The sequence below is a fragment of the Athalia rosae genome, chromosome 7 (genome assembly GCF_917208135.1).
Source record: "Athalia rosae chromosome 7, iyAthRosa1.1, whole genome shotgun sequence".
NCBI classification, from domain to species: Eukaryota; Metazoa; Arthropoda; class Insecta; order Hymenoptera; family Athaliidae; genus Athalia; species Athalia rosae.
In genome coordinates this window covers 11,415,065-11,428,193 of record NC_064032.1, presented here as the reverse complement: position 1 = coordinate 11,428,193, position 13,129 = coordinate 11,415,065, and the positions used below count along the sequence as shown (strand labels likewise).

Below are 13,129 nucleotides of genomic sequence, written 5' to 3'. Positions count from 1 at the left end.
TCATCGAATTTGGCGTATCTTCTGCACCCTTCGCCGTGGCGGAGGGTAGGTATAGAGTCGTATTTGGGGCGCAGGCGTGTCACGTGGTACATATTTACCCGCGGGTTGGATGTTCGCCGATTCCTTGAGCAGCGCGCGGGAGGACGACGACGGGGGAAGGGGGGGCTTATAACGCGGAATGAACGAACGAACGCGGTATATTGCCGCAAACCCGGAGTTCCATAACTCCACACCCACTTCGTCCGCGTTGCGTCGCGACGCCCCGCCGCTCGACGTTACCCCCGCGTTTCCACCTGCATCGGATCGTCTCAGCGCCGCTCAGTTCTCCCTACCGCTGCGAACGTGTGTCCGCTAATTAAATCGCACCTCCGTACAGAAACCGGAACTTCGGACATCGCCCGCGATTCGGGGGCGTAACGCAGTTCGGACTACTCCGGCGTAGCGACGATACCACCGATAAAGTTCGGTCGGTCCGTTCCGTCGGGTGCTCCGTTTCCAATTTTCAAAAAAAAAGAAAAAAAATAATTAAAAAAAAACAACACTATTCCAAACCACCCCTTCGGTGAAGGATAAACCGCGAACTCTTCGAAGTCCGCGGCTCGGCAATTTCGTCCCGGTTTCTTTCCACTCGGTTTTTCTTTTTTTTTTTGCTTTTCTTTTCACTTTTCCTCTCGATAATTCGGTCGACAGTGTTACTGGAAAATGTGGCGTTTGTGCAGCGGTAGCGGTGGCACTAGCATTACGGATTGTCTGTCGCTTTGAAAGACGTGTCCAAGGTCATGGTCGAGATAAAACGTCGGTTGTTCGTGCTGCGGCGATAAGAAACAACGAGTAGCAGCAGCGGGTGTATAGCCAGTGGGCAGCCCGCCGGTGGCAGTCGGTAGCCGCGCGGTACTTTGGTGACTTGGATAATAAAAAAAAAAAACAACAACGAAAAAAAAAGAAAAACAACAAAAAAAAAAAGTTTCCCTCAGCGAATCTGAAGAGCCGAATCGAACGACGGATAATAACACGAGTTCGGTAACGATTGAGTGTGTGGCCGGCTTGCAGCCCGCTCGGACGCGACCCTGTTTACTCCAGGTCGAGGTGCTTCGTGGTCATTGTCAGTGGTGTAACGGAGTAGTTCCAGTGTCGTTTTCCCAGTGCGGTTATTGCGGTGCGGTGCCCACAAACTCTACGCATTCGTCGTCGTCGTTATCGCTCCGACTGCTCGTCGTCCGACGAAAAAAAAAAAAGAGCTTTTTTTACGAATTTTTTTCAACGAAACGTCAACGAAAAGCTACGTCGGTTGCGGTTCGAGGAATCGCTTCGTTGGTTTTTTTTTTTTCCCCGCCCCCCGAGAAAAACGTCGCCGTTGACATGGCGTCGGAGTGGACTAACGTCGGTTGAATCGACCGATCCGTTAGCGGCGGTGTAAGGAAAAACGTCTAGAAAATAAGAAAGCGAACGATGTTCTCCGTCCAGAGATCGACTCGAGCTGCGGACCGGTACTTCCGGGTCCTGGTCTTCCCGGTGTCGAAATCGGCTAATCCTCATCCGCCACCCCACGAACACTTTGCAGATAATTACGTCCATTATCCTGGCGACCGTCGGTTACCTCTTCACTGAATAAATTCGATGATATGCGCGCGAGTTTTTTTACTTTGCTTTTCGTTCGTTCGGATTTTGATAATAAATAATCGAACGAAGGTTTCTGAATAATACAAGGGACGTTCGTGTGCGGTGCGCGTTTTTCGGAGGTCTTCTAAAATTTGCGGGGTCGAAGCGGAAGAAATATTTAAAAAAAAATTGATAAACGAGTAAAACGGTGAAAAAAAAACTGACCAATTTCATCGCTCCATCGCCTAGATCGTCGAGTCTAAATTACGTGAGTGTGACAAACGAAACGGAAAAAAGAAAAAAAAAAAAAAAAACAGTCGGTACTGTATTTAAAAAAAAAAAAAAAAAAGCTCTTTCGCGCTTTCATCGCCTTCGGATTTTCGAAAGACGAAGCGTTCGCGAAGCGTCCACGAATAAAACCGGTACGGCGAATGGCTCTGATCGCAGGATCGAATGATCTTCCTACCCTCGGTTTCGAACGCGAAGAATTTCACCCCTGGAACGTACGTCTGAGTCGCATGAACGAGACGTTGTTCGAGCAACACCGTCGAATCCCCGGTGTTTCATCTGCCGCAGACGATTACGGCCGGACTCCGTTCAGCGGGAATATTTCCGGAAGTTGAACTACTCGGAAACGACCCGTTGGGAAAAAAAAGAAAAAAAAAAAACAAAAACAAAAACTAACAAATTTTCCCCGAAGCTTCGAAGAGGAGACTATCCAAGCCTGGAGCTGTATCTGCCGTACGCTCCGCTGCCGGGAGGCGGCGGAATTCTCCCCGCGGTACCGAGCGGCGTGGGTAGCGGGGGTTGTCGTCCCGTGCTGCTCGGCGGTGTCGATCTCTCGATGTCGGCGGCGGTCCAGCAGGTCCAGCAGGGTACGGTGAATCATCACCCGGCCCTTCACCCCGTCGGTGTCGGGGGTGGTTTGCCGTTGGTACCGATCGGAACCGGTCCCCCACCGATGATGCCGCGACCTCCTCCTCCTCCCCTCGGCGCCGTTCCCGGTAACCCCGTTGGATCGTCGTTGCAAGCGACGGGACATCACGATGCCAACGATCTCTCATCGGACGCCCCACCGAATCCGGACGTTCTCCTGGCTCTGTTGGCGAGAAATAAGAATTTGGAAGGTAAGAATTTCCATTGCGAAACGTTCGGATGAGACTTTTTTTTCGTTTTTTTTTCTCTTTTTTTCATTCATTAATTTTTTTTTTTTTTACCGCCAACGGAGAACGCGGCGTCTGCAAGGTATTTCCAGTTATTGTCCCACTGCGCCACTAATCGACTCTCTTCAGATAAGACGGGAGCAGTTCAATCTCGCGGCGTGTATGTATCGCATACCTGTACGGTCATTATCAAGCTCCGAGATTTTTATCAGTTTGGGTTTGAATTGCGACGATTATCATCGTCGTCGTCGTCGTCGTCGTCGTCGTCGTCGTCGTCATCGTCGTCGATTCGACTAGCGTTCATGTATCGTCGATAAGACCCAGCTAACGATCGAAACGATCGATTAGATTAATAAAAACGACGGCCTACCGTGATACATATATCTGTAATTTTCTCGCAATCGGACGCGGCGAGCGATAATTTTTCGATAGTTTCGTTATTTTCATTCCGTCGGGTTTTTTTTGTTTTTTTTTCTCGACGTGAGGAAAAAATTCATTTCGCAAATTTCCCGCGGACGATTCTCCCGTATCGCGGAGAACACACTGTATCGGGGGGACGGGGGAGGGGGGGGGGGAGGGGGAGGAGGAGGGAGAGAAATGCATGCAACAGATTGTAGCGGAAGCTATTTAATAATTTAGTTTCTCGTCCGATTCAGTTGGCACGTTCCTTCACGGGAAGGTTACACGAGATACCGGCGAATCCTACTACACACCTGCATATAAGGTTGGGGGAGGGAGGAGAAGGGGAGGGGGATGGAAGCTTATCCAGCAGAAGTTTGGAAAGCGTCTGACTTATTAATCCCTCGGAGCATTCGCCGGCGGTAGTAACGGTGGCGTGGCTCAATCTCAGAGAATGGAACAAGGTCGGGTGGTTTCGTTAATTATTCAGTCGCCGTTTGGTCTGCTCGAGCCCAAATCCCGAATCCTCCTAACCAGGTTAATATCCGTCCGCCGATTCGGGCGCCTCGTGCAACGGCGCGTCACCGACACCGAACGAATGAAATTCTCCGATTTTCATAACCGACGACGCCCTACGATGTACCAGCAATCAACGGCTCATTACACGAGCGAACTACGCCAATCGTCGTATATCTTCGTCATTAATTTCATCCCGCTAAATTTCATCCCCGCGGAGATACTTCGGCAAGCGAGAAATCGACGAGACTTTCTCGCGCTCTTTTATTTGTTCCTTTTTTTTTTTCTTTTTTTTTTTTTTTCTTTCTCGGTTTATTCCCATCGATCAATTTCAAATCCAATAAATTATCCGCTCGGTAAACTATCGATAAAATTTTTTATCGAAATATTATCTCACATTCGAGAACGGAGACGATCGGTCTCGCCGGCCGTTCGAGGACATTGTAATTTTCACACCCCGCGTGCGGGGTGAAGCTTGTTTTAGAATTAGAATATCGCCGATGTCCTATAACGGTCGAAGTGTTAGGTGCGTTCGAAGGATATTTTAATAAGGTAAGTGCTGTAAAGCCGTCCGTCCGTCCGTCCGTCCGTTCTTCCGTTCGTCCGGCTGGTCTCGCCACCATTTGTACGGGGCGAGAGCGGGGGGGGGGGGATGGGTTTAATCATGTAATGTGTTCGAAGGGCCGGCGGAGGGTGGCAATCAATACGTGATATTGCTTCGGGTGCGACTGTACGACGAGTTGGGAAAACGCGAGCAAACGAGCAACCGTACGTACGGAAATAAAGCGGGACAACGCGCGTGCCGACTCGTTATACCGCCGATTCATATTTTTTGTTTTTCCACCTCGTCGCAGAGGATCCCGGTAACCGGCGGCGCGTTCGTCCTTTTTTTTTTCTTCCGAGCCCGGTAATTTTTTCTCCCGAAAAATGATGCAAGCTAAAATTTTCTCTCCGCGACAAGTGGAGAGCACCCCCCCCCCCCCCCCAACGCCTCACGACCGGCGTAAGTCGGGTTAAGGTTTTCCCTAATCCTCTTCCCCGTCCGCACCTCCGTATCGCAGATCTTTTCCTTTTTTTTTTTTTTCCGATCGGTCACGCCTCCGGGACTCTCGGAATATTCGCGTATTTCCCGTCACCCTTCGAACCTAACTCCAACGAACGCACAGGCTAACCAAAAACGCCATTTTATTCACCCCCTTTTTCTCCGTCCCTCAAACTTTTCTTATTCTACACGCCCTTTCTTCGGCATTTTTTCTTTTTTTCTCTTCTTCTTTTCTTCTTTTTTGCTTTTTTTTCTTTTAGAGGCCACTGACGTCGTCTCGCGTGTCTATAGGGTGTGTTCGCCTAGGCGTGTATGATATTCCGCCGTCGGCGTAAGTCGCGCAGGAAGAAAACAAACGCCGAATGACGTCCGCCAGTCGTCGGGTTTGACAAACGGAAATCTTTTCGTGGGTTTCGAGGGGTGGAGAGAATTTCCCCCGATCGATTCAAGGAAACGCGGCAACGTCGAGGAAAAACTCCACCCCCTTTATCTCTCCCTTTTCCTCATTACGTCCGATCCTTTATCTTATTTTATTCTTGTCAGTCCGATCGTCGTAACGACTCTGGAAAATAAGATTCTCAAAAATTGTGGCCAACTTCGGATCTTTCGATTTTGGAGGAAAAAAAGGATTCCCTGTCACGTCCTTCTGACCCTCGATTTGGACGGTTTTTTTTCTGTCTCTTTTTTTTACTTTCCCCTCCTATGGGAAACGCGAGCCGTCTTGACGCATTGCCGCAGAAAATTCGTCGGACATTCGTTATAGGAAATTGATAAACTTTGTTTCGCAGGGAACTGTGCGTAACTTTTTATAAACGTCCGACTAAATGATTTCGCAGAATCCGAAGACTAACGGCCCCCAAGAGGCGGAGAAACTCGTCGAATCGTACAATCGAAGAGCGATAGAAAATGTCCGCTATGGGTTTGAAATTCTCATAATTGTAATACAATTAAAAACGAAGCTAGACGAACGTCGATGATTTCCCATAAATTTCGAGACGATCCGAACTCCGCGCTCCGCGAAGTTCTGATTGCTCGACCAACGGGAATCGACGAAAAAAAAAAAAGTGGAAAAAAAAAAAAAATGAAACGAACGACGCGATTCCCGCAGCAAACGAGTTCCGGACTTCGAATAAAGAACGCTTCCCATTTCCTCGCTCCGGAAAACTTGGACGATTTTCCTCAGATATCGACAATCGGAAAGAACGTCCGAAAGGTAGTCGATCACACGTGAACTGGTGATAATAATTTTATAAAATTCACCGACTTTGTATTACGCATTGTAAACGTATATTATATTCGTATAGGTATAGATATATATATCGATAAACCGGCTGCATGAGCGGCAGGAAGAAGGACCCTTGCGGGTTTTAGGGGTACAGAGGAGGCGGAAACCCCATCGGCCGCAGCGGCACGCGTCGTCGTGTATCGAGTTACCGTACTACCGTGCGCGCGATGTACAGTAACATACGCCCACGGAGTTTGATCGTATTAAAGTTTGTTTCTCTTGTTATTTCATTGTTTTTTTTGTTTTTTTTTTTTCCACTCCATTCTTTCCGTTTCTTTTTGCATCCCCTCATTCCTCCGCCGCCCAATATTATTTTCTTCTTTTTCTCATATACCCTGCGGACCCGCGGCGGCACTCAACCAACCCTGACAGGCGAACCCCACCGCGTGATCGACGAGCTGACCTTTTTTACCTAATTCTTTTTTTTTTTCTTTCTTTTTTTTTACTCTTTTTTTACTCTCTTCAAACGCGACGACTCGCATTCGATACACGTGAGAATTTTACGCCGTTTTCACGGCCGATTGAGACGGTGGAAGGTAAAAAAAAAAAAAGAGAAGAGAAGGAGTTCGTCGACTGGGCGAAACGAAGAAACGAAGAACGAGCGGACGACGGGATCTTCGATGAAATTCGGAGACAACGACGAGTTCCCACATTCTCTCGTGGATACGCGATCCCGAACGATTTTCCGGGGAGTGACACGCGCGCGTCCGTTAAATTAGCGAAGGTAATCGGAAACGCCAACACCGAAGTGACGTAGGTAGTTCGGGTTGATATAGGCGAGGCCCTGGCACATGGTAACAATAATTGTTGGCTCAACGTGGCGTTCGTCGGTGTTGTTCGCGGGAGTTTGCGTAACTCGGCACACACGCACACACACACCGCATGATCTACGTAGAGCCAAAATACAAATATATACCCGTACACCTTGTTACCCCGTGATCCCCGTGCTACGTGGGAATGGGAAGTTTCCGAGAGTCGGCCGACAGCCTTGCGCCTCGGGGTTGCAAACCTGAGAGGGCTGCCCAAGGTTCTAGAGTGTGGGCTCTGCGGTGTATTCCCGTTTAACTGGCAGAGGGCACTCGACTCCCGCATCCCCCGAAATGTTAACTCTCCTACCACCGCTGCGGGACACACGTGCGACGCCCGAAACATCCCTCCGCCCCCTCCGGGCGCTTGCCGAACGTATATACATGCGTATAATCGGTTATGTTACCACGTTGTGTTTCTGTTGCGCGTACGCTGCCTTTATATCCACTTTGTTATACCGCCCCTTGATCAACGTGGATCAAGGATTAAGGACTCCTTGATGGGAACTAAACTGCCCGCGAATATTTATGTGTGTATGCGAAAAATCGAAGACCATCGGTTCGCGAGATTTTCCTCTTTTTTTCTTTTTTCCTCTATTCGAAAAACAGAATTTCTATTCTATTTCTTTTGCATTCGCGCGATTGTTTTTTTAATTTGTGCAACGGAATGAAGATCTTTCGGGCGAATAAATTGTCGCGAGAAAATAGCGAAAAAAAAACAAAGAAAAAACAAAAAAAAAGAAGAAGTTCTGGATCACTCGTTCGTTTCTTTTTATTTCGGTTATAAAGTTCTCGATTGCGATTAATCTCCGCGTACACTCGCGTACGCGTATGTTGGAGAGTGTTACGTGTGTTGTATTAAAAAATCAGCAATTACAAATCATTGAACTGTAACTCGATAATCAGCGACAGTTTTACCAGTTTTTAAGAGACCGCATAATAATATACATCTATCTACGAACGATATGAAAATGCGACAACATTTTATCGGCCAGACTTTTTTATGTGGCGACAAATCTTGGATAATTTTAATCTACAAGCACTCTCATCTTTAATCCCTTCGATATATTTATATGCATTTTTTCCTCTCAATGGAGATTTACGAATAAGCGCGCGCGCGGTATGTTTTATGAATATTTAAGCGAAAACGAGTTGAAAATAAATTTTTCCTCTTGTTTTTTTTTTTATGTACATTTTCGAATATATTCTCAAATTTATAGGATTATCTACGCTTCGTCTTGAGACTCGAATCTTCTGTTCTTTCTTCTTTCTTTAGATTGTTCGGTTCATTAACCGAATTTCGTCGTTTCTTTCTGCTAGTTTTTTTTTTTTTTCTATTTCTCGTAATTTTTCTGCCGATGATAATTCGTAAATTTTTCACCGTAGTTTCGCATGTACGCATGTTGCAAAGCGCGTTACAGTCGGCGAGGCCTTGGCCATTCTCTTGAACTTTTGGGTCGTTATTTGTAAACAGTTAAGTGGTAGCTCAAGCTGATAAGATTACGGAGCTTTGCAGGTTTGATTGTGAAATATTTTATTCATGTATATATTTTATATACATATATATATGTATATAATACATGCGTGAATTTAAAATAACGCAATTGAATGTATTCGATTTTTACCGTGTCGCGTTACATGCGAAAAAAAAGTCAAGAGACGAATCGAAACTGGGCGAACTTTGGAGAACGAAAGAAAAAAAGAGTCGGAAATCAAAATTTTTCGCTCTCCACGAAAATTTGTATTTTCAGAACTTGCGGCACAAGAAATCATTCATTCCCAGGAGAATAAGCCTCGTTCTTTGATTTTTATTTCCCTACTGTATCTCCCATTTCTTTTTTTTTTTTTTTTTCTATTTGCCATTTTTATTTTGTTACATTTCACCTTTGTTTTAGAGAAAAAACGAAGCGCTTCGATCGAAAGGTGTTGTTCATCTCCGTTCGAGGAGCAAAGTGAGTTTTCTTTATTACAGTATAATTTATTTCTTTCAGAAATTATTATTTGCATTTCGTTGAACGCGATCTCGATATGCCTCGCCGTCACGTGCGTACGCCGCACGTTCAGTACCGGCGGAAAGAGAAATGACGAAGATAGGGAAAGAAAAGCGGATAAAGAAAGTGTTGCGCGAAAAACGTACAAACGCGGATCGTACAACACAGCGTCGCGTGCGTTCTTTAAATTTTCATTCAAGGTAACCCCACGTGAAATCTCGAGTACTAATTCACCTCTTCAATGTGATTTCGATCCCGAGTCTTTCCGATACGTGTTCCACGGGACCCATATGCCCAAATGTTTTGCACTCCGATATAGGTATACCTATATACATGGAAAACGGTACGCACAAAGCTGCGTGACAACTGCAGCCCGGCACCAGGAGCTTTCATCTAAAATAATCACCTCTCGACGTGCACGCGGTTCACGACCCCCACCGATCCCGTACTCGATTTTAAGTACAATCAAACCGATTGTTCTCGCTTGCGCACCTTATACCGTACACAAGCACCAGCCAAAAGTTACTTTCAAGTTGTTTGTCCAAAGTGTATTATGCGCAGTACGTATACGTATGTGTATATATATATATATATATATATATACATCGGTCGATCCGTGACCCTCGGTACAAGTACGCTTAGATATATGTACATATATAGGTACTCATCGAGTGGCGGATCTTCAAACGCGTTTAATGGACCCGCTTATAAAAGGGTGGATCCTGGTTACAGTTTCGTTTAAAGGACATATTCAAAGAGTATCGAGAGATACGGGCTCTTTGATCCAGATGTTTATTTCCCGCTTTTTTTTTTCTTTTTTTTTTTTTTCTTTCGCCTCTCCAAGGACTCAAAGGATACGCGACTCCACCGCGATTCTCGTCACTTCCCCGAGACGATTCCCCGAAAAATTCGAAGCCCGAAATGATGCAAAACCGAAAATAAAGAGTTCTCTCGATCGCTTGCGAGATATTTCGTTCGGCAGCGACGATCGTCCCGAGGGCGTTTCGATCGGTCGCCCGAAGTTTTCACCGATACGGGGAAACTTTTCGACGGGCGAAGCGGCGCGGCGCCGCGCCGCTCGACGCGATCCAGAAAAATGAACAATTCACTCTTTACGGTCGGGACACACGTGGGTACACGTGACTCGCGTGGCGCGGACACGTGGCCATTGAAAATGTCCCAACAACTGGTGCTCGCTCCTCCTGGCACCACATGCGTCGTATGTCAAAGTGCTGCTGCTGCCGCTGCTGCTGTTTCTGTTTCGTCTCTGCTTTTACCACCCTTCAACGGGGGTTTTTCCACTGTATTATCCGCGCATTGTGAGCGTACGTGTACTTGGGTATATTATACATATATACATACATATATATATACACACGTAGGTGGAAAATTGTGCACCGTGCTGCAGAAGCTGTACGTGGGTATTATACGTCCTTGAATAAAGAGGAATCAGGGCGACGTTTTGTCGTAAAGTTGAAAGACCGGCTGTGCAGGTTCTCCGCGTCCTTTCAGAATTTCATGCGACGTCTTCCTTTCATTCCTTTCGTTCGTCCGGTTTATTTTTTTTTTTCGTTCGATTTTATTTCATTTTATTCTCTTTGGTTTTATTTCGTTGACATTTTTTCCGCGGATTGACGAATAATTCGTCGTCGGTGGTGGATCAGGGGCGATCGAGTGATTTTATGTGAATATATGTATACATATACGTACGTACGTACGTATATACCTGATCGTTTACATGGGAATTGGGTCATAGATTTTCCATGGAAGTATAGGTAAACGTTAAATGTACCTCATTCTCGGCTAGCCGCGATGCGTGACGTTACAGTTAAACGTACACTGCATAATGAACTTTTTGGTAGATGAATACGACACTTGATATATGGGTGACAGTTTTGTTGCTGACCATATCACCGCTCATTTAACCATAGAAACGTCGGTGAATATATACAGACCTAGGAATAATGTAACGCCGGTACATTAACGTGTCGTACATTGTACGCGCATGAAAGTATATGTATGTATGTATGTATACAGAGACGACCGGCGATCGTCGATGGCTTTTGTGAAGGCTACTCCTCATTCCTAGGAATAATCGCGAGTTCATTTTGGGATCGTTTCCCATTGTGTACCGCATTGTGCCACTCCCCGATATTATTTACCTGGACATTCAGGTATTCGTCGCACGAACATAAAATCCAAATACACACATACCTATACGTATATACACGTATTCGTAATATCGTAATCCCGGAATCGCGGAGATCGCAGGTACGGAAACCACCGACCCCCCCATGAATGGAACCTCGGAGCGACTCCGAATGATAAACTTCAACTCGATTTCTTCGTCGTCGTCGTCGCCGATTTTTTATCCCCCGCTAATATCGATCAGCCGTCCGCATTATTTTCCCATGAACAATCTCCGCGGGACGTCGTCGAGAGGCGTTCTGTTTTGCCCCGCAACCGTTTAATCCTGCGAAACCCAAAAATCGGTAACGCCTCCGATGTCCGAGCTATAGAGAGATATTAAAACTGTCAGCGTAATGCAAGCGTTACACGCGTGATCCAAAAAATAGGTGTGAGACGAAATTATATGGGAGGTGGTTTCGTCGAGTTCATTGAAATAGGTGTTAAAGTGCGACAAAACCGTAACATCCTGCCGGTCACGAGCCACGACGATACGCCACGCGCCGTCAAACGTCGAAATTCCACCCCCGATACGAAGAACCGCTTCACCGTAACACCGTTTCTGAATAGTATAGCCGTACGCGCGTACGCGTTCTCTGTGGGTAAAAAGCACAGAGCCCCCGCCGAGACCGGATTCTCGGGACTTTTTCTCATCGTCGAAGAGAGCGAATATTTTTCTTCTTCCAAAAAACGAAGTCCGCGTTTCACGTCGATCGAAAATTTTTCTCCGTTGTACGGAGAAGCGTATTGTACGGGGGGTCCCGTATCTTGCGAGGCTTCCGATAACCCTAAACCAAGGGGCCGAGAGAAAATTCGGAGAGAGATTATATTGTATTGGGGAAGATGCTGTACGTGTGTACGATATGGTTTCCGTTGCGCGTAAAACTATATATATATATATATCGCGATTTTAATCAGATCGGAGAGCGGGCACGTGATTTGAGACGCGTATTATTGAGGTGAATTTTTTTCTTCATGGATCTGATGGAATTTTATGATTTACCAAAAAAAAAGTTTTCAATAAAACGAAAAACAGGAAAAACTGAAAACTAAAAACTGACCGGTTTGGGAAAAATTCTATTCAAATTTTGACACATCCTCAAACTGCGGGTTATGTACGTATACGATGCACGTGATATTCCTATGTATATACATACCCATATATACATATATATATATATATATATATATATACACTGCAGTGCGGAAATCAGTACAATGGAAAAACTTATCCCATCGCTAATAGCCCTCGTCCCCTCGGATAAACACCCCTGTTTTCATTCCAACTTTCACTAACCCTTCGCACTGTACGTGAAATACATAGATATATATATATATATGTGAATATATATATATATATGTACAGCGGCGAAGCGAAACCCCAGCGATTTTTACCCCGTAACAGCATACCAGATGGCGGACGCCGCCGCCGCAGCACGAGCCACCACGCGGAGACTTCCTTCGGTCTACGCCGATCTGCGCACGTGTGTACATGTGATATTGTGTACGTACACAGAGACGGATGAATGTATTTGCGATTGCGAGTAAATAAATATTTGCTTGGTTACATAACTCGTTCGTCTGTGGATCGCGGTGTACCTCCTGGATGTTCTGAGCGCGGTTGACGGGAGTTAATTTATTTTGAGGGATTCGTTTTGCGATTTTTTTACCCGTTCGGAAATTGATTGTTGGGCGGCAATCGTCGGTTGTGGATTTCTCCAAATTCGGTCTAAGACAAAAGCGGAAAATGACGGATTCCAAAATTGAAAGAAGGACAGATTGAAAGAAGAGAGAATATAAAGAACGTTCGATAACGGCATGACAAAGAATCTTTCTTCATTTAAAATTTCTTCAAATTCACAGTTTGCCGGATAACCTGCAGAAGTTCAATTCGAGCTCTTAAACTGCAGGTTGAATCGCGAGGGAGCTTTTTTCTGGTTCCGTTGTGATGCGAAAGAAAATTGGCGAGAGAAAAAAAAAAAAAGAAAAAAAAAAAAAACGCGGAAAAATGATGAAGAAAAGATAGAAGAAAAAGCAAAATAATAGTGCAGAAATAAAAAGAGCGAGAGAGAGAGAGAGAGAAAAAGAAAAAAGACATCAAAGGGCTCGTTGTCGCCTCTTGAAAAATGATCATATGTACA

The 13,129-nt window shown here is 45.6% G+C and overlaps 1 protein-coding gene across 4 annotated transcripts in view; it reads left to right on the top strand.

The window, feature by feature from the left end:
* The first annotated feature begins 217 nt into the window (after positions 1–217).
* LOC105689591 (LIM/homeobox protein Lhx3) overlaps positions 218–13,129 on the top strand; it is a 34,599-nt gene continuing 21,687 nt past the window's right edge. The window contains exons 1-2 of one of the 4 annotated variants that reach the window (XM_012406731.4): positions 218–2,726; positions 8,706–8,762. In XM_012406731.4, the coding sequence (XP_012262154.2) occupies positions 2,444–2,726; positions 8,706–8,762 (340 nt within the window). In that variant the 5' untranslated portion in view covers positions 218–2,443. The remainder of the gene's footprint in view (positions 2,727–8,705; positions 8,763–13,129) is intronic. The other 3 variants (XM_020854397.3, XM_020854399.3, XM_020854398.3) reach the window with 3 other exon arrangements.